The 20801-nt window shown below is 36.4% G+C and overlaps 1 protein-coding gene across 2 annotated transcripts in view; it reads left to right on the forward strand.

Moving 5' to 3' along the window:
- The window catches only part of OLFM3 (olfactomedin 3), a 48544-nt gene extending 29394 nt beyond the window's left edge, over window positions 1–19150 (forward strand). For both annotated transcript variants that reach the window (XM_010589514.2, XM_003409526.4), the window contains 2 exons: window positions 17029–17135; window positions 18238–19150. In XM_010589514.2, coding sequence (XP_010587816.1) covers window positions 17029–17135; window positions 18238–18915 — 785 coding nt within the window. In that variant the 3' untranslated portion in view covers window positions 18916–19150. The remainder of the gene's footprint in view (window positions 1–17028; window positions 17136–18237) is intronic.
- Window positions 19151–20801: the final 1651 nt, after the last annotated feature.

Raw genomic sequence — 20801 nt, forward strand, 5'->3', positions numbered from 1 at the left:
ACTCCTCTCTTATTTTTCATAACCCTCAGTTTGTTTTTCTTTCCGAACCTACATATAACTAACTCCTCCCACACAACTTCCTCCGATACTGAAAAATATATTTGGGACAAAAGGAGTTAATCCAACTGGACACAAATTTATGCTTTTCCTTCATACTGAAGCATGGATAGTGTTTCGTCAATGGGCTTAGGTCTTTGGATGGTGATCCACAATGTATATATATTTTAGTATCAAAGACTTTTTAAATAAATTTTTCCTCATAGACTACAAGTTTTAAAATGATTTTTCAAATAAACTGCATTAATTAATAAGTATTCATTTTTATTTTGACTAATAAAAACATAGACTCTAGTAACCAATAAAAATACCAAACGACAGTGAAACCAGTATTTAACTTCCTTATTTAATGCGATGATTGCTGTTTGAGTTAAAAGATATGGCCTTACCATTGTTGTTGTTGTTGGTCGTTAGCTGCTGCTGAGTCGATTCCAACCCTAGACCTTATAAAATGAAAATAGCTCTCACACGTTATAACCTCTTTCCTAGGTTATTAGCAGCCCTTGGATTCCTATACATTTGGTAGAGAGGTCAGTGCCTCAGTGAATCTAACTCATTGATCATTTTTGTCCTAAGAACTGGGTAGTATTCTCTATCATATGAAGTTTATGCCAGTCAATCCAAACTACTTATTAAGCATCTCCTGAGCAGAGAGGATATTTATCACCTGGGCCACAGCCCTTAATTACAGTGTAAAAAACATGCCCAGGCAGAGACACGCAGCCTTAATGAAATGAAGTATAAAGCCAGATAGATAATCACTTAAAGAATAAGTAAATGAATCTTAACATTTTTTGTTTAAAAAAAAAAAAAAAAGCTAGCCCAATTTAAATGAGAATACCTGATAAGATGTATTCAGTAGGAGAAGAAACTAAACATATAATTTTGAGTGTGGCACTAGGTTACAGTTTGATTAACACTTTACTTAATATTCCTCCTTCCTGGGAATTGGTACAGGTTGGGCCAAATATCTTTGAGAATCCTTCAAGCTCATAAGTACCTAATATAAAAATATCAAATATCATGGGCTCAGTTGAGAAAACAGACACTAGTTATCAACAGGACCACTGACAGGAACTCGTGTTGCCATTGACTCGATTTTGATTTATGGCAACTCCATAGGCCACAGGGTAGAGCTTCTCTATAGGAATTTCTTGACTGTTGTCTTTATGGAGGCAGATTGGTAAGCCTTTCTTCTGTGGCGCTGCTGGGTGGGTTTGAACTGTCAATCTTTAGATTAGTAAACAAGCGGAAACAATTGGACCACCCAAGGACCCTATTGACAGGAAGAGTAGAGAAAAAAAAAAAAAAAATCTGTGGCTCAATGTTCCAAACATATCTAAAATCCAGTCGCTCTGGTGTGTAGTGGTTAAGAGCTACGACTGCTAACCAAAAGGTCGGCAGTTCAAGTCTGCCTGGCACTCCTTGGAAAACCTATAGGGCAGTTTTACTCTGTCCTATAGGGTCACTAGGAGTTGGAATCGACTCAACAGCACTGGGTTTCGTTTGTGTTTTTTTTAATAGGGTCACTAAGAGTCAGAATCAACTCGACGTCAACAAGTTTGGTTTTTTTGTTTTTGTATTTAATGCTGCTCAGATCTAGAGTGGAACATGGGATAATTACGGTATCAGCAATTTAGTAAGAGGAACGAGAAGACTCATTCATCAATGGCCTCTTCACTATCCCCAGAAGCCTCTCAGTACACACAGCCAATTAGCAGAGGGTAGAAATGGATTGGGGAGAGACAGCATAAAATTGCAACAATGATGAATGCATTTCCATTCCCCTCTTCAGTAGATTTAATTGTAGGTAATATGTCACAGACCTACAAATTTTAAGATACTAAAATACAAACTAGCCTCACTGCCTGCAAGGTCTAAGTTACTCCCAAATAGTAAATAAGGTGCTGAGGGAAACACAAGTCATTGAGACCAGTAGGGCACCATTTAGCTTGTTTTTTCACTAGAGAATTGAAGGTTTGGAGAATACAGAAATTAGAAAAAGGCTCCAACAGCAATGCACCCTCGTGGCCCAAGTGAGATACAGTAGTGCTCTTTCCTAACTGCTTAATTTTCTCCTGTGAGAGACTGATTAGAATAAAGTCCCCTGTGTTTAATTATATCCTATCACATTCCTAGACACACAGAATATAATTATGTGCATGTGAGAATTAGACTAAAAAACCATAGTTAAAACTCCCACACCCCCCTTGAGATCACCAATATTTTTTTATAGATGATAATCAGGCTTTTCACCTTTCTAGATCCCCCTCCCCAATCACCTCACATCTTAGTACTATTTTGGGGTAATGGTTTGGTGCCATCTACTGACTCATCAGATGCATCTTTCTATTAACACAAATGATTTTGAGGCTTCATGATTAGTAAAGTATCAATAGCATTTAGAAGCTTGACGTGTTACAAATAATGAGACTTGGTCTTGCTGTCTTTATCTTGTGTATGGCATATTACCCCATAAATAGTCTATGGGGTAATCATCTGCACATTCAACAAATATTTATTGACTGCCTAATGAGCGCTGGCACTTTGCTAGGTACTTGGAGATACAAAGATGAATAGGAAAGAGCCTCTCTATGCTGTCAAAAAGCTTGCATTTTAGTGAAAAGCCAACAAGCATATAAGCAGATGACTCCAGTAATATGGAGTGCTTACTGTTTGACAGGCACTACACCAGCTATTTTACATATGTTAGTTCTAATCTATGCAACAGTTCTGGGTCCGGCATTATTACTGGCAATTTATTGGAAACCAATACTCAGTTGAAGTTAACTTGCCTAAGGTACATGTTGGAGTTGGGATTCAAATACAGCTATATTCATCTGAGTTCAAAGACTGAGCTCTCTTCCTCATGTATGATGTCTTTTATGCAGTACATGCAGTAATACAGAAATGCCCTAGACAGATCAATAAGTTTAAGCCAGTGAATAGAACCACCATCCACACAATTGCTGAAGGAAGAACCAGAGAGGGATTCTTGATTATTCTCTGTATCACACTCCCTCATCCAATCACAGTATCTTTTTCCCCCTCTCATCTCTCTAGAAAATTCACCCTCTTTTCTGCATCCTCATTTCTACCACTGTAGTCCAGAGCACCATTTATCATTTATCAGTTGGATTATTGCAATGGCCTCCTAACCACTTGCCTGCCTGAAGTCATCCCTTGTCCACCACACAAGGTATTGAGAGCAATCTTCCCCAAATATAGATCTAAATATATTACACCTATCTTTAAAATTCTTGAGTGGTTTATCTTTAAAATTAAATCTTCACACCTTTGTAGGGAACCCGCCTACTTCTCTAGTCCTTTTTTCTCAAGTTTCCACCATGCACTCACTCTAAACGTCACTCATTCTGATCTTTCAGTTCTTCAATTGTGTATGCTTTCTTCACCTCGTGGACATTGAACCTGCTTCCCCCTTCATGGAATACTGTTCCTCCCCGTATTACCTAGTCAAATTCTAACTTTTATTTTAATTTTACACACCAGACACCAACTCTTCTGAGGAGCCTTCCCTGATTGCTCATGAAATGATTGAATTCCCCGGCATGTGCGCCCACAACCCTCCACCTCGCTCTCCCATGACATTTAGCACACTTTACAGAAAATGCTCATTTGCTTTTTTTTATTTTTTAAATCTTTACCCACTTATTGGAGGCCCTGAGCAGTACAAACAGTTAAAACACTCAGTTGTTAGCTGAAAGTTTGAGGGCTCAAGTCCACCCAGAGGCACCTTGAAGTGAGGCCTGTCAATTTACTTCTGAAATAAGCCACCAAAAACCTTGTGGAGCACAGTTCTACTCTGACACACATGGGGTCGCCATAACTAAAAGTGGGGCTGCACAACAACTGCTCTTTTACTCACTTATAGACAAGTTGTCCATGCTCTGAAAGGTCAGGGAACATCCCTGTCTGGTTCCAGTTGAATTCTTAGAGGCTATCACAATATACCTGAAACGTTATGTGACGTCAAGCCAATTCTGACTCATAGCAACCCTATAGAACAGAGTAGAGCTGCCCCATAGGGTTTCCAAGGCTGCGATCTTTACGGAAGTAGGCTGCCACATCTTTCTCCCATGGAGCGGCTGATGGGTTCAAACTGCCTACCTTTCAGTTAGCAGCTGAGCGCTTACCCACTATACCACCATAGTAGGTAAAAGATTAATGTCTCTCAAGTGTTTAGGGCAAATGTTATTTTCAAGATAAAAATACTTATGTTACCTTGTGAAAACAAACCAGTGTATATCCAATAAGCTTATATCTAGATCTTAAAAAAAGAAAAAAAATATATTTTGAGGGGGGAAAAGACAACAAAAGTGTATCCTTCCCTGCTTCACCTTTATTTTGTTTGCACTTTGTCCTTCTTTCTTCGATATCATTGCAGTATCTTATTCCCTGGCACCTGATATTGTGCACTATTCAGCACACAAAGCAAGAGACACTGGAAATCTCAGTAAAAGCAGGAATTACCAGAGAAGGCAAACTGTGTGCATGGGGTAAGAGGAGTCAGATTTCACTTAGATATTTAATAAGAGAAAGTTATAAGACTACTCTCTCAAATTAAGTTGGGGACGCCTTCAGATAAGTCATCTACCAAAGACAATCCCATTCTCCCCACAACTCTGGACTGTAGCATTAAATGGGAATTTTTCCAGTGCCCATGCATTTGATGATGATTTGTTCTTCTGGAACCCTGGAACCCTAGTTATTTCAGCTACAATATTTTGAATAATTGTGTTTTTTTTTTTTTTTTTACCATAAATCGAATTATTTATCTTTCTTTATGTTTTACATTTTCCTGGTTTACAACTAAAGTATAAGCCTCTCAAGGACATAAAACATGTGTTTTCAGAGACAAGCATGATTTGCCAAATGATTTGGGATTTCACAACACGATTCTCCTTCGTTCAGTTTGAATGTTTACTAGGCTTCTCCTTAAAGATATGTCCATGCTGTCAAATTAAAAAAGAATCCAGGCTTAGACAGGGAGACACTTTATTCTGAAGAAAGACTACTGTAATAGGGAGAATGTTTCGGTCCCAGAAATCTGCAAGTATCTCAAAATTAGACAGAGAAAGACTTTTTTTAATAGGATAAGGAGGGGTAAGTAAAGATTAGTAGAGACTTTTTAAGGGGAAGGGGAAATGTCTCACTGTAGAGTCCCTAAATGATGTAAACAGTTTACATGCCTGGCTGCTAGCTGAAAGGCTGGAAGTTCTAGTCCTCCCAGAGGCATCTTGGGAGAAACACCTGACAATCTACTTCTGAAAAAATCAGCCATTGAAAACCCAATAGAGCACAGTTCTACTTTGACATATATGGGATCACCATGAGTCTGAATCAACTCAGCAACTGGCTTGGTGATCAGCTGATTATTAGGATAAACTGATATCAACTGATGTCCCTCTTCCTAGTGGTTGCTCAGGCTTGGGGACAAGCAGAATTCAGGGGCCTGTAGGAAGGAGAGAAGCCTGACTAAAAGATTGGTCAAGATAAAGCAAAGTAAGAAATGGGCAATCGTGAACACTTGGTCAATAATATAAGACTTGTCCCAGAAAAAGAAAGAATTGACACAATTTTTTTAAAATTTAAGAGTAACTTCGTTAGTTTTAGAAAATGGGGTATTTAGACACATGCGTCTTGTTCTTGAACCCATTTACCAGACACCCACTGGTAATTCATTTTTTCACTCCATGCAATACAGCGTCTGTTATGTCCAGCTACATCCACACCTTTCCCTCAGCAGTATGGTTGATAAGACTGGCCGTGCAAATGAAAGTTTAAATGATATAAATAGATTTTACTACCAAATGTATAGTAGAGACAAACTTATTTTAAATAGTTTCAATAGGTAGATTTTTAAAGATCAAGCAATTTCTACTTCTTGCTACATGAATCTCCCAATGGCCTTTAGTAAAAAGAAATAACATTCTGTCCATAAACATAATTGCTACTCCATTTAATTTACTTAAATGGACACGGCCTTAGGATTCAAATCCAGGAGCTGTTAGTCTAGGATATTACAAGGTACAATTAAAGAAGTTAGCCAAAGGAAAGACAGATGGTTTTTATGCTTCACTGATCCAAACAACTGATCTTTCTGCTGAATCCCTAATAATACCTTTTTCTGAACGACTGATGGATAAATACAGATTGTAACTTATCATTAAACAATATAATGTCTAAAAGTCATCAGAGAAATAAAATGGTCACTTTCCTCAATTGCCTATTCAGTGTATTATCTGATATACAGAACACACACATGCCATATGTTATAAGATGCTAATATTTTCATGTGTCTCAGGGCTGACAGAAGAGCATAGCAGGAGAAGATCAACGAAGCAAGACTCTTAAGTTCTGTCTTTGCTATCCACCTTTGCAGGAACATTTGTCTTCCAGGCATTTGGGGAGATTATTCTTTCTGTCTGATTTCCTTTGTCCTCATAGAAAGAGAGTGTAAAGGCAGAAAGATACTGATTTATTTGAACAAAAGCTAGTTTTGCTGAGCTGAGAAATAGAAATGCCTTGATTATTTTATCTCACTTTATTTTTACATATTCTGCACTAAGGATATCTGTGCTTCCTACAAAAATCCACCAAATTATGGGTAAAAAGGTACCCCCATTTTATATACTCCTGCAAATTTTAATTTTGCTAATTTCATTTGGCGAGATTATTTTAGCTTGGGAAATTCATAACCTTTTGTAAGGGAAAATCCTTCTGGAAAGAAATCAACATTGAGAGCCTTTTTGTCTGTTTTTTGCTTCCCAAGAATAAGGGTAGATGATGATGATAATAATGAAGATGATTATCATGTTTTTTTTGTTGTTGTTCATTGATCTAACCACAACAAGAAGTACCATCTCTCCCCTACTAGCATGTAGAACTTTGTTCATTTCCTATATAGTCAATTTCTTCACGTTTAGAATGACAAAATGCCAAGCTTCTGGTCTTCTGTCTTGTAGATGATGAAACTCCATCCAAGAATTAAGAGTATTGTCCAACGTGATAATTGAATGCCATGGCTTAGATTAGGCACTAGATCGCTTCACTCCTGCCTCAGCATGCTAACCTGGATGGTGTATACTACATCAGGAACGTATCCTGGGAGTAAAAGCAGAGAAACAAACAAGACGTATAAAAACATAGTTTGAGGCATGGTTACTAATGATCGTTAAACACAAGTACTACATCTGCTCACAGGCTTCTCTTCTTTAGTTATTTTCCCTTTTACATCATCAGTTTCTCCCTCTCTACTATATTATTCTAAACAGACCCTTAAACCACAATAACATCAGCGGACAAATAAAAGATTTCCAATAACTCCGTATTTCCTCACCCCCATTTTCCTGCTTTTCCTCTGAAAAACTAGCCTATAGCTACTGCCTCGGTATACAGTCTTTTCAAAACCAATTCCAACCCAGCTTCTACACTCACCACTCTCTTCATTTTATTCTTGTGATCATCAATGACTTCTTGCTGCCAGACTCATGATAAGTTCTTTGATTTTATCTTACTAGACATCTCGGTGTTATTCTCCACAGTTCGCTACTTCATCCTTCTTAAACTGCTCACTTCTTTTGGATTTCTTAACACTACACTATTTTCTCTGTCCCACCTATAGCTTCTTCTTGGGCTCCTCTGTTGAATCCTAGAACTCTGTTCCAGATGCTTTCCTCTGTGTCTGTCCTCTCTCTTAGGCAATGTCTAGCTCCTAGCTTTTACAAGCATCAGTATGCTGAACACCGTCAAAATTGTGTCCCAAAGGGATATCTTCTCCCTAGACTTGTATACTTATATTATTTACATCTCTGCTGGCAAGTACAATAGCTGTAAACAACCTAAAATAGTTCATATTTTTACCTTCCGAACTCATTTTTCCCGTAGTCATTTCACTGAGTAAATGACACTGCACATCTGCCAGGTTGAACATGATAAAAATATGCATGTTATTGTATATTTTTTTAAATTTCAGATTTTCTTGATTTCTCTTTTGACTTTACATCTTCACACCCAGATCAAAGCCTAATGTATCAACTTTATCCTGAAAACGTACCACAAGTTCATGTGTTTCTTTCCATCTCCAAACCAATGTGATAAGATAACTAACTTCCTAATTGGTCCCTCTGGCCTGATCCCCTCTCCAATCTTCTCTTATACTTTTTCTAGTGTGCTGTAGCCACATTGGACTTCCTTCTGCTTATTTCTGTTTCTCTTAGCTCACCACGCACCCTCATCTGTAAGATGGAGGGTCAGAAGCTTGGCATATCCAGATTTAGGGCCTTTGCAAGAAGAATGATATTAACTAACATTTATTAAGTACTTAACTATGTACCAAACACTATTCTAAAAACGTAGCATGCATTTTTTATTTAGTCTTCCAATAACCTTTTAAGAGAAATAGTATTACTATTGTTACCCATTAGACACTGAGAGGTTCAGAAACTGCTCAAGGTCCCCAGAAAGTTGGTGGTAGCATCAGGGTTCAAATCCAAGAAGTCAGGCTGCAGAGCTCATGTCCTGAACCACTGTTAAGATGCTGCCTTCCTCAGACTGATCCACTACCTGGAATGTCCTTCCCTTCAACTTATGGTCCAGGGCTGGATGATTAATTATTGTCCTCTTCAAGGGATCTTCCCGACCGAACAAATCCAAAGTAGCTCCCTAGCCACTCTCTATCAAATCACACTATTTAAATCTCTATGTAGAATTTATTCCTACCTGATATGTTCAGGATGTTTGCTTTTTATTTATTTATTCTCTCTTCCTACCAAAATGTAAGCTTCACCAGCATAGAGATATCATATCTTGTTCACCGATGTAACTCTAGTACCTAGAACGGTGTGTGGTACTCAGTAAATCTTAGCTGAAAGAATGAATAAATGAGTAAGTGAATGAAACAACCCTATTAGAAGGCCATATTAAAAGGTCTGTCTTAAAGCACCTCAGGGATCACTTTCTGAAGTAGAAATGATCAGAGTAAGAATCAATTACTCCCATTAAGCCAGATAGAGAGTAAGAGTTAATCAGCCACACTGGTCACCCAAATTGGAGGAATTCTGTACAAAGCACTTTGTCCACAACTCTGTGAAAGGTAAATAACATTTCCATACATAATTAGCATATGCCTTTTTTTAGTTGTAAGCAAGTTTATTGCCATATATTTCAAAATTTTCAAGGTACCATTTCAGATTAGGAAACTGAAGGACTCATTTTAATAAGATCTAGATATTATTTGAAAATTGTTAATATTGTTGGTCATTAACTCTTCAATTTAAGTGTGCTTCTTAGGTTGTTTTTGTTGTTGTTGTGTGCCATTGACAAAAATTGGTTTATTCAAAGGATGTGACTGCACAATAAAAAATTGTGATAGACTGAGGTCAAATTCAGGGGAGTGCCAGGAAGAGAAAGCCTGGAATTATACACGATGAGCCCCTGGGCAGATGGGAGACAGTTCATGGGTGATAGATACAGAGGAAAAAGGTGGAGAGAGGAATATACATAGGAGAATTAAAAATGCAAAACACAAAGTTCATAAATGTTCATAGGACCTTCCCTGCTAGAGCCTAGACACAAAAAATCCTTATTTAGAATTGGAGCTCAAATAGTTTTAAGTGCATATTTTGAAAATGGTTTGTATCTAACTTAAGAGCCTATTCACTGAAAGCTCACAGAGTTAAAGCTTATGAAATTATACTGATTAACTAGATTATAGGGATAAGGCTCCAGCACACAGACAAGACAATTACTATCAAGACACATGTGTAGGACCAAATCAATGAGACCTGATAAGAAGTATAACTGTTTTAAACTTGTTCTTTCTAGCCCCTCACAACCAGTTTTCATAGGAAACTTTGTTGTTGTTAGGTGCTGTCCAGTTGGTTCCAACTCATAGCAGCCCTGTGTACCACAGAACCAAACACTGTCTGGTCCTGTGTCATCCTCACAGTCTTTGCTAAGTTTGAGTCCATTGTTGCAGCCACCATGTCAGTCCATCTTACTAAGGGTCTTCCTTTCTTTTACTGACCCTCAACTTTACCAAGTATGATGTCCTTCTCCAAGGACTGGTCCCTCCTGAAAACATAACCAAAGTACGTGAGATGAAGTCTTGCCATCTTCGTTTCCAAAGAGCTTTCTGGATGTACTTCTTCCAAGACAGATTTATTTGTATTTCTGGCAGTCTATGGTATATTCAGTATTCTTCACCAACACCATAGTTCAAAGGCATCAATTGTTCTTCGATCTTCCTTACTCATTGTCCAGCTTCCACAAGTGTCTGAAGAGATTGAAAATACCATGGCGTGGGTCAAGCACACCTTAGTCCTCAAAGTGACATCTTTGGTTTTTAACATGGAAAACTAAACATGAGAAATTAATTAAAAATTTGCTTGTTTCTTTCTATGTTTGACAGTTTATAGGTATGTTTGATAAGAAGACTGAAGGAAAATGTAGCTTAAAATACAACATATTTGGAGTTATCCAAGGAAGGCTGTCTCCATGGAAGAGATGTGATTATATGTTACAGGACTCAGGACTGAAGTTCTATAACTTAACATCAACAGATATTAATAATATTCATATATTCAATGAATATTCATAATAGTCAATGCTACATCCTTTTCCTCTCAATATAGATTGGTCTTTAATAACTTCTTCATTCTACTTTTCCAGCCAGTTGATTCAAAAAAGAAGAAAAAATAAAGGAAAGAAAAAGATAAGCACAAGCAATGGTATTTTGAGACACTTACAATATAGGAACTTACCTTGTCTCCTTATTTGCCTTATATCCCTAGCGCCTAGCATAGTCCTGGTGCATAATAAATTCTTAGTATGCATTTGTTAAATGAATAAATTAGTTATTTGATTTTTAAATTGCAATACTGGTATTACGCTTCAATTTTCCTCTAAGAAGAAAATAAGTTAGGTGTCAGAGCTTTTAACCCCTGATATAAATTCTCTTATACCCTGGCCTAACCCATTCAATGCTCACTAATATCCCTGTGTCGTGCGGACCCAGTGCTGGGTTAGATCCAAACAACACCAAAGCCAAGACATCCCAAGCCACAGGTGTGCTGTGGGTTATTTGGAAATGTCAGTTAGATGAGATCCCTGCCATGACACCTAGTCCCATAGATAGTTCTTGGTGCAGGTTTTAACTAATCCGTCCAACTCAGCTCACATTGAATCTATGTCTGCATAATGACAGAGGATCATTGAAATCCAGAAAACCTATCGGCATCATATATATGCATATATTTAAGGCAAAGACAATGTTTTGTGTCTTCGTGCTCTGCCGAGATCATACCTCTGCCCTAAATCAGTAGAGGCTACCTGTGACAAAGGGAGTGATTTTGCTGATAAAGCAGATTGAAAACCTCACTTTGAGGTTTAATTGTGTAGTTTGGCCAACTACAATGTTAAGCCAAACTACGTAACTACAAAATCTCTAACTTAGCATGGAAACAACTGGAGGTCACCATAATTACTTAGTGATTATGCTTCAATATGACCATTTCCTCTGGGCATAAAGATTTGTCGGGCTGGAAACTCCATTGTGTTTATGTTTCACATTTAGAACCTTATATCAATTTATATCCAGAACAGCTTTTAACTCAATTGACTTCTATGATTCCATGTAGTGCTTTTCTTCAAATGATCACGAAAGATCGGTCAGCATAAGAATATATTTTCAGGAAATTTTAGAGTAATTTTTCCTGCTGTAATTAGTGGATCTTCAGTTGGAACATAGTGTTCGAAGGTCATAATCACTTACCACTTGGAAGCCAAATGCACGGTTCTACTTGAATCATGTATATAGCATCTTCCAGCTCCGCGTATCTACTGCAATCACCTATTAGCTCTTTTAACATTGGTATGAAGTAACTGGTAAATGGGATAATTTGCTCTTGGAATGTGTCTTAGTCATCTAATGCTGCTATAACAGAAATACCACAAGTGGATGGCTTTGGAAAAGAGAAGTTTATTTTCTCATGGGAAAGTAGGCTAAAAGTCCAAATTCGGGGTGTCAGCCCCAGGGGAAGGCTTTGTCTCTCTGTCAGCCTTCTCATCGATCTTCTCCAGGACTAGGAGCTTCTCTACACAGGGACCTCAGGTCCAAAGGACACACTCTGCTCCCAGCACTGCTTTCTTGGTGGTATGAGGTTCCCCCATCTCTATGCTGGCTCCTTTCTTTTATATCTCAAGAGATTGCCTCAAGACACAATCCAATCTTAGATAGACTGAGTCCTGCCTCACTAACACAACTGCCACCCATCCTCCCTCATTAACATCATAGAGGCAAGATTTACAACATGTAGTAAAATCACACAAACAGGGAATCATGGCCCAGCGAAATTGGTACACAGTTCTGGGGGGACAAAATTCAATCCATGACAGAATTCTAATTTTTTAAGGTTGATTGAATTAAAAAGAGTAATTTGCCATATCAATGGTAATATATAGCTGGAAATTTTAGGAACACAATTTCTATCTCGTCCTTACAGGACTAAAACCAAATTACAAAGCAATATAGTTACATCTTCCATTTCTGCAAACTATTTACATCTTCCATTTGCACCTGCTTCCTAGACCTGTGGGGAAGTATGGCATATAAAAACCTGAAGATTATTTTGTAATAGTTAATATATAAATGTAGTTTTTACTTTTTTAATTTAATGGCTAATATTAAGTTTTAGCAGCTATTTTAACTTTCTAATATTCTAATTAAAATATTGTATGCATGTGGCTAGAAAATTTAAAGGAAACAAAGGGCTTAGAGCAAAAAGCAATGGTTTCCCCCTCCCCAACTCTGCTTTCCCGAGGCAACCACAGTTAACAATTTAATTTAGGGTTTCAGGTGGTTAACTCCATATCTCTAATAATATACTTGTTTTCCACCCTTTTTTGATTAATCAATTCTAGTCATTGTGTACAGACTTCTTGCTCTGCAGCACAAGGATTTAGATCACTTGCGCCACCTCCATTTTCTTATCTCTTTCTAAAATATTTTACAACTATTCACAGCCCAACCCTTATCAACTTTCTAACTCCAAACCTCACACTTAAATCTTCATTATTTTTCATCAACTTTATGCAAAATTCCTAACTACTTTCTTCAATATGAAGACAGTTACTACCCTCCATGTTTCTGCCCATGTCTTCTTCCAATGTTTAATTCCCTAGCAAAGTAAACATTACCTATTCGCCTATGGTATCCAGGTCAGTAACATTGTGTCTTTTCTGTAATCACAGAGCAGATAAAATGTCTGTTAAGGGTTCTGCAATTCATTTATGAGATGATTCTGTAAGTTAAACATGAGTGTTTACATTATTATGGCAACACTCTTATTGTTCTTGGAAGCTATGTACTAGACTGGGACATCTTCCTCTCCTTTCTGAGTCCAACATCACAATATCCTTCAGTTAAGTTCAAATGAATTCTCCTTCAATAATTGCTTTGAGCATACAATCCAGTTTTTCCTAGAGGATATCATACAGTCTACTTATAAATCAGTTTCTCATGTTTATGAGACCCCTTCCTGGAGCTGTCTGTCTGTTCAGATGTAATTGCTCTCAAGGCTTAATGCACAGCTGTCATTCTGGGACAGGAACTCACTGTGCTACTTCCTTATTGTGCTGAAATGTATTTTCAAGTAACTTCTTAAAAATGAATGCCTTGTAGATAAACTTCGGGAAAGTTTGAAGGTCAGAAAATATCTTTATCCTGTCTTCCTCTGATTTTTCTCCCTAAATGATAAAGGCATTGATTATTGTCTTCTAGCATCCAGCATGTATTGATGATGAGAAGTTTAATGCCAAACCGATTCTTGTCCCTTTGTGATCAGCTCATGCTCTTTCTTTCTCTGAAAAGTTTGAAGGTCTTCGCTATTTTTTAATCTTTTAAAACTTCACAGGATTTTTTTTTTTTTTTTGGAGCAGATCACTTTTTATTCGTTATGGTTTGTCATTTTAATTGAATACTTAGGTTTTTTAGCTCTGAAAATTTCCTATATAATTTCTTCAATAAATTTTCTTATCTCTTTTGACCCCTCTTCTTCTGGAAATCTTTCTGTTCAGATATTAGACTTCTGGGTTTTTTTTTTTTTTTAATCTTTTTGTTTTAAAATTTTGGATAGCTTTTTATCTTCTAACCTATTGATTTTTTTTTAATTTAGTCATATTTTTAATTTCCAAGCGCTTTTATGTTCTCCATTCACAATACCTTTTTCTTGTTTTGTAAACACAATGTTATCTCAAATTTCTCTGAAGATACTAGGATCACTTCTGTTCTCCATATTATCTCTTTTTATTTATTTATTTTCTGCAGATTTACCTTTGTAATCCTTATTGTAAGCTTTCTAAAATACCTGGTAATTCTTGGTAGTCCATTCACTTCTAAAGATTTGAACAATAAAATTCTGCTTGAAGACTGTGTATTTTGGTAGAGCTTGACATTTCATTCCATGGGAAGTGGGCAGTGAGACTACAGAATTCAGAACATTTGTTCTGGAGTGCCAGTACCTATACTTACTGTCACCATGAGTTGGAATTATCTCTATGGCAACTAACAACAACAACAACAACAACAAGCCTTTTCAGGCAATAAACACAGTGTTGTAGATTTTTTATTTTTTGGCCTGTTGTCTAGATCCTGCATCTAAGGATTAAGATGGAATCAATTGCTCTTAAGGCATGCTTTCAACGGAGTCCCTGTTTTATCTTACTTCTAACGTTCTTTATGCTTAAATTTCTAAGTCTTCTGCTCTAGCCTCCTCTGACTTGACATTGTGGCATTTTCAATTACCACTTTCCATCCATCTTCCACCTTCTAGATATGTGTTACAATTTCTTCTCTGCTAATGACCCTTGCACCATTTCTTTGTTTTTTTTTAAACCAGTATCTCTCCTTTACTATAGTTTTAATTGGGTCTTCATAAATAATTAAGACAAAAGCATGTATCAGTCCATGGTCTTAAGCCAAAATTACTTTTCAAATTTTCACCTAATTTTGCTATTTATATTTTGTTCAATGACACAATTTGTTATCCATAGAGAAAAGCGAAAATCACATGCAGTGTTTGTGGGTTTTTTTGGAGGATGCCTTCTTATTCATTTCAATCTACTTATATTTCCATGCTTTTAAATTTCTTAGCAACAATAAAACACACTCCTTGTATGATTGACTTCATAACACAAAGTTCTTATCATCTCTGACTTCAGAAAATGTTTATTTATCACACCATTAAAGATCATATTGCTTTCACTATTTATGTATTCAGAGACAGAAATACACAACTAGATCCATTCAAAATAGGTTAGCTTTTTTCTAGCTCAAACTGCTCTTCTTTACTCATATACTGTTCATGTCTTCATAGGAAATTGAGCTGATATATTCCAAATTGGCTTAACCCAGGGTCTTGCTATTCAGCACAAATAATGCCATAAAGTCTTCTGAAGTTATTTGCTTGGTTTATCAGCTTGAGGAGATTATAAAGTAATTCACTACACTACATTAGATGCCATCACGTCTAGTTTCTTTCACAAAAGAAGGAAAAATATGTTCAAGTTTCATGAATTGCTAGATTACTAAATATGTGGTTTTCGCTGAAGTAATAGTGCAAAACATAAAGTTATATTTAATGTCCTTTAACATTGTAAGTTAAACATGAGTGTTTACATTATTATGTCAGTATTAGATTTTATATTGAATTTTGCACTATTTGGTGCATTTTAGTATTCTGTCAATTACAAATTATTCCCATGAGGAATGTATTTAGAGAAAAATAAGCCCAAATAAGATTCCTACTAAAATTAGTATTGTCCTTGATTTGCTTTAGGGAGCTGTTCCTTTCCTTCTCAACACTCAGGAACCAGTAAGAACTAAGTGGAAATTCACTAATTCTAGAGATTTTTTTAGAGATAGGCAAAAGAAAATGGAAGAAAAGTAGAACAAATAGGACAACAAATGACGGGGGGAAGTAAAAAAAGAAGAGAAATATTAATAAAAAAAAGAAGATATACATGATTGGGGAAGAGTACTGCTTTGTTTAACCAAAGGCCAGCATCCATCGGCAGTCATATTAACTGCCTTCCATATTGCCTTCCATAATGTGTATAGTAATCACTTTTAAATTTCGCTGTTTAAAAATCTCACAAAAATGCATTGGGTTTCCATTTGGTTTAGACTTTATCATTTGTGAAGACCTAGCTCTTCCTAAGATCTTATTCACAGTTAGGATGATAACAATGTTCTATTTTTTTAAGAAAGTGATTATTTTTTCATCATTCATTGCATCTTTTTATACTCTAAGTCTTTCACTGCGGGTTTGAGGGCTTGGGTTTTTATCTTGCATGGTAATGCCTGCTCAACTAGGCCCCTCAATCTGCCCAAGGCTTTTGCCCTTCAAAACTCTACCTCTCTTTCTAGTAGACCGTGAATGAATTTTTTGTTGTTTTATTCCTTAAAGATATGTTTCCCAGGAGCTGCTCGTTATCAAATACAAGCTGAAAATCAACTTTTAGAGCTCTTTTTGGCCTGCATAGTCTGTCCATAGTCACAAAGCATGTGTTTCTGTGTGGGGGTAGGGGTGGAGTGGGGCCGATCAGGTAAACAGACTCATAGGTCATTTGTTTTATTTTTTCCTGACTTCTTTATTTAGAAGAAGCAGCTACTGAGTTGGTATAATAATGACTCACCTCACTTATGTTTTTCCAGATTGTACACATCATTTCAGATTTTAGACTTCAAGCACTGAAAATACAACTGCTCATAGTTCAAACTCTGGTTAAATACAGAGCACCCAATATAAAATGATCATTCATTTACAATATGTGATATTAATCTCATGAACTTACTTTCTTTTATCATCTCTTTCTTTACTCTTACTGTGAATATGTATGTTGACTCATTGGCCATGTTCACCCAACATGTTTATGTTTCTCTGATTTCAGCATGTGGCAAACTGATGAAAATCACAGGCCCGATTACAGTCAAGACATCTGGGACTCGGTTTGGCGCTTGGATGACAGATCCATTAGCATCTGAAAAAAATAACAGAGTATGTTACTTCAATAATCATCTTTGCTTATGCATTATATTTTATTTATGTTTTATCTCTACTGGAATACTCATTTTCTTCAACGATATTGGTTTCACTTTGAAAAGCATTATATTGTTTATATATATTTTCAGTCTGATATTAACATCTCCAAAGATAAATGGCAAGCTTATTTTAGTAAAGTGTTCCTTCATGTATTTCACCAGGATAGTAAGTCTAATTTTTATTGGCTCTAGTCTTGTTTATGATCAGTGTTTGAAAGGGACTAATTAGAGGCATATACAATTCCCTGCATACTCTTTCTAAAACCTGCTTCTTAGAGTGAAAAAATAACACTTCATAAGTGACAAACTTAAGAGGTAACTAGTTCACTAAGCAAGCTAAAAATATCCCTGAAGTCTACAGGCAAGTTAAAAAAAAAAAAATAGTACTGAAACTTTCGTGAGTATTTTCATAAATTGCAATTCCTGTATTACGTGAGTCGATATACTGGAAACTTACCAAAGCTTCATTTCTGTTCTATTACAAACCTCAGTATGAATTAAGATTCTGAAGAGTTATATCCAAGTGAGATTAGTTACTAAATTACAAAAATGCTTTCATTAAAAGGTAGTTGTACCTATAAACTGATCCAGTGAATACGTGTTACTAGAAGGTTTTGTGGAACTTACAAAGCAGAATAGTTGAATATAAAAAAATTAGGCCATACACTTTTCCAGAGCAAGAGATAGAATGCATATAATTTGCTGAAGGTGATTTTGTTTTTGCAATTATCAGTGACCACATTGATCTGCCAGGTAATTGAAATGATATGATTTGCACTGACATGTTTGTTTCCTTCAGTGATATATACTGATATGTCCAGAATGTCCAAAAACAAAGAACAAAAAGCAAATTTACTCTGAGGCACTAAATTCAATTGTTTTCACATAAGCTGTGCCTATATGTTTGCAAAACTCTCACACCGCAGCAGGTCAGCAATAAGATAATGTGGCCTGCATAGCCTGAGAATGCTGGTATTAATTTGATCTCACTCTCTGCCTTTCAGAAAAGTACAGAATTTAATCGCTTCATTTATTTATTTCTCTTTCCTTCTTCTCAGGTCTGGTACATGGACAGTTACACTAACAATAAAATTGTCCGTGAGTACAAATCAATTGCAGACTTTGTCAGTGGGGCTGAATCGAGGACATACAACCTCCCTTTCAAATGGGCAGGAACTAACCACGTTGTCTACAATGGCTCACTCTATTTTAACAAGTATCAGAGTAACATCATCATCAAATACAGCTTTGATCTGGGGAGAGTGCTTGCCCAGCGAAGCCTGGAGTATGCCGGCTTTCACAACGTTTACCCCTACACATGGGGTGGATTCTCTGACATCGACCTGATGGCTGATGAGATCGGACTGTGGGCTGTGTATGCAACCAACCAGAATGCAGGCAATATTGTCATCAGCCAACTTAACCAAGATACCTTGGAAGTGATGAAGAGCTGGAGCACCGGTTATCCCAAGAGAAGTGCAGGGGAATCTTTCATGATCTGTGGGACATTGTATGTCACCAACTCCCACTTAACTGGAGCCAAGGTGTATTACTCCTATTCCACCAAAGCCTCCACATACGAGTACACAGACATTCCCTTCCATAACCAGTATTTTCACATATCCATGCTTGACTACAATGCCAGAGATAGAGCTCTTTATGCCTGGAACAACGGCCACCAGGTCCTGTTCAATGTCACCCTTTTCCACATCATTAAGACTGAGGATGACACATAAACAAATGTGATTTGTTTTTCATTGATATAAGCAGTGTCATTTGTGATAAACTGTATAGAGCCCCTCCTATTACTTTCCCCTTTATTATAAATTTTTGATCATTTCTCCCAAGCATTTTTATCATAAAGTTGGTGTTTCAAAAACAGCTGTGCCTGTCTAAAATAGCCTCTTGGAAACACATCTTAACTCCTAAATTTACAAGGCCTATCGTGTTCTTGTCATAAAAAGCATTAAAAAAAAAAAAAAGTTTAAGTAGCTAAAGCCATAGTTTTGCAAAATATTAATGATTTCCCTTCTATTACAGTTAGGCAGAGACTAATGGCTTAAATGCATGAATGTCTTTTCCTTTTTTTTCTTTTTAACTCTGTCATTTTTCAATGTCTTTTGCTCCACATCAGAAAATGTTTTAGTGGGAGTTAGAAAAGAGTGCTTTCCCTCCCTTAATTTCAAAAATATTTGGTGATTTTATTTATTTGTAAAAAATGATATTGATCATTTTGCTGTTACACAATTCTCTGATGCGGTGCTGTACAGTCATTTATAAATCTCTTGCTAACGTTTTATTGGCAATGTGTGTTTCTACCATTGTAACCACCATTGTGCAATTGTATCTCTTCACTTCTGTGAAAGTAAGTAATATTTTTTATAAAATGCACTGAAGTTTAATCTCAGTAATTCTTATGGGTCAATTTTGAAGTGTGGTCAAGAAGGGAGTATCTTCTCAGCTTATCCCTTTACCTAAGCATTATAAACTAATAAGAAAATCAAACCAGATCCCTAATATAGAGTCTTTACATTACCACAAGTTTATTGGACTCCTGACATGGAATGCTAAAACTGATCAGTATGACTGAGTTACTCCGTTCATACCACTGAAAGCAACCCATGTGGTTGTTTGCAAAACAGGCAGCTGAGTCACAAAAAAATTGGATTTGAGTTGAATCTCCCTGTTATTATACAACCAGACAGATTGTATTCTTCATTGAGTATATTAGTGTTTTAACTTATATATTTACATACAACTGGCAATAACGTAACTCCTTGTGTCAAGACTCTCAAAGTAAATGAAGCACATATGAAAACTCTAAAAAAGAAACTTTCTGCAATTTCCTTTAGATTTAGATTATGGGCACTGGAGAGTTATTGTTGACCAGATGTGTACAAAAGAAAATGATGGAGAGATGGGAGTTGTCTGTGTAATTTTAAATATATAAATAACCAATTCAGGAAACAAGATGGGATGGCAACCCCTTGTCATCCTAATTCATTGTATGTGTGTAAACATCCATTGCTGTCAGGCCAATTCCGTCTCCTAGAAACCATATAGGACAGAACAGAACTGCCTCATAGAATTTCCAAGGCTATAATCTTTATGGAAGCAGACTGCCACCACTTCTTTCTTCCATGGAGTGGCTGGTGGGTTTGAGTTGCAGACCTTTCTGACTAGCAGCCAAATGCTTAACCAGTATGCCATCAGGGTAATAAGTTAACAAAAGTAGAAAAGCTTTAATAATGTTTTATGCTAGGAATCCCACAAAACATTTAATCTATATATCAAACATGTCACTGATTTGGGATATACTTACCATATATTAAAAATACTTACCTGAGGCAGTTTTATGAAAACTGATATAGGTTGGTTTTACAACTTTAAAACTATATGCTACAACAAAGAGTATATAACTTAAATTGTTGAAAATGTTTAGTTTAATACATAAAACCATAGTTTTCTTTGAAACATATAAGGATGTAATAATTCAGATAAAGCATTATGAAAAGAAATACTAATAGTTAAGAGCAATTCATTTGAAATGTCTCAAGGGAAACACCATTATCAAATATTTCACAGTCAAAGTTGTAGGATTAAAAAACCCAATCTTAAATTC

The sequence above is a fragment of the Loxodonta africana genome, chromosome 3 (genome assembly GCF_030014295.1).
Source record: "Loxodonta africana isolate mLoxAfr1 chromosome 3, mLoxAfr1.hap2, whole genome shotgun sequence".
In the NCBI taxonomy this organism is placed as follows: Eukaryota; Metazoa; Chordata; class Mammalia; order Proboscidea; family Elephantidae; genus Loxodonta; species Loxodonta africana.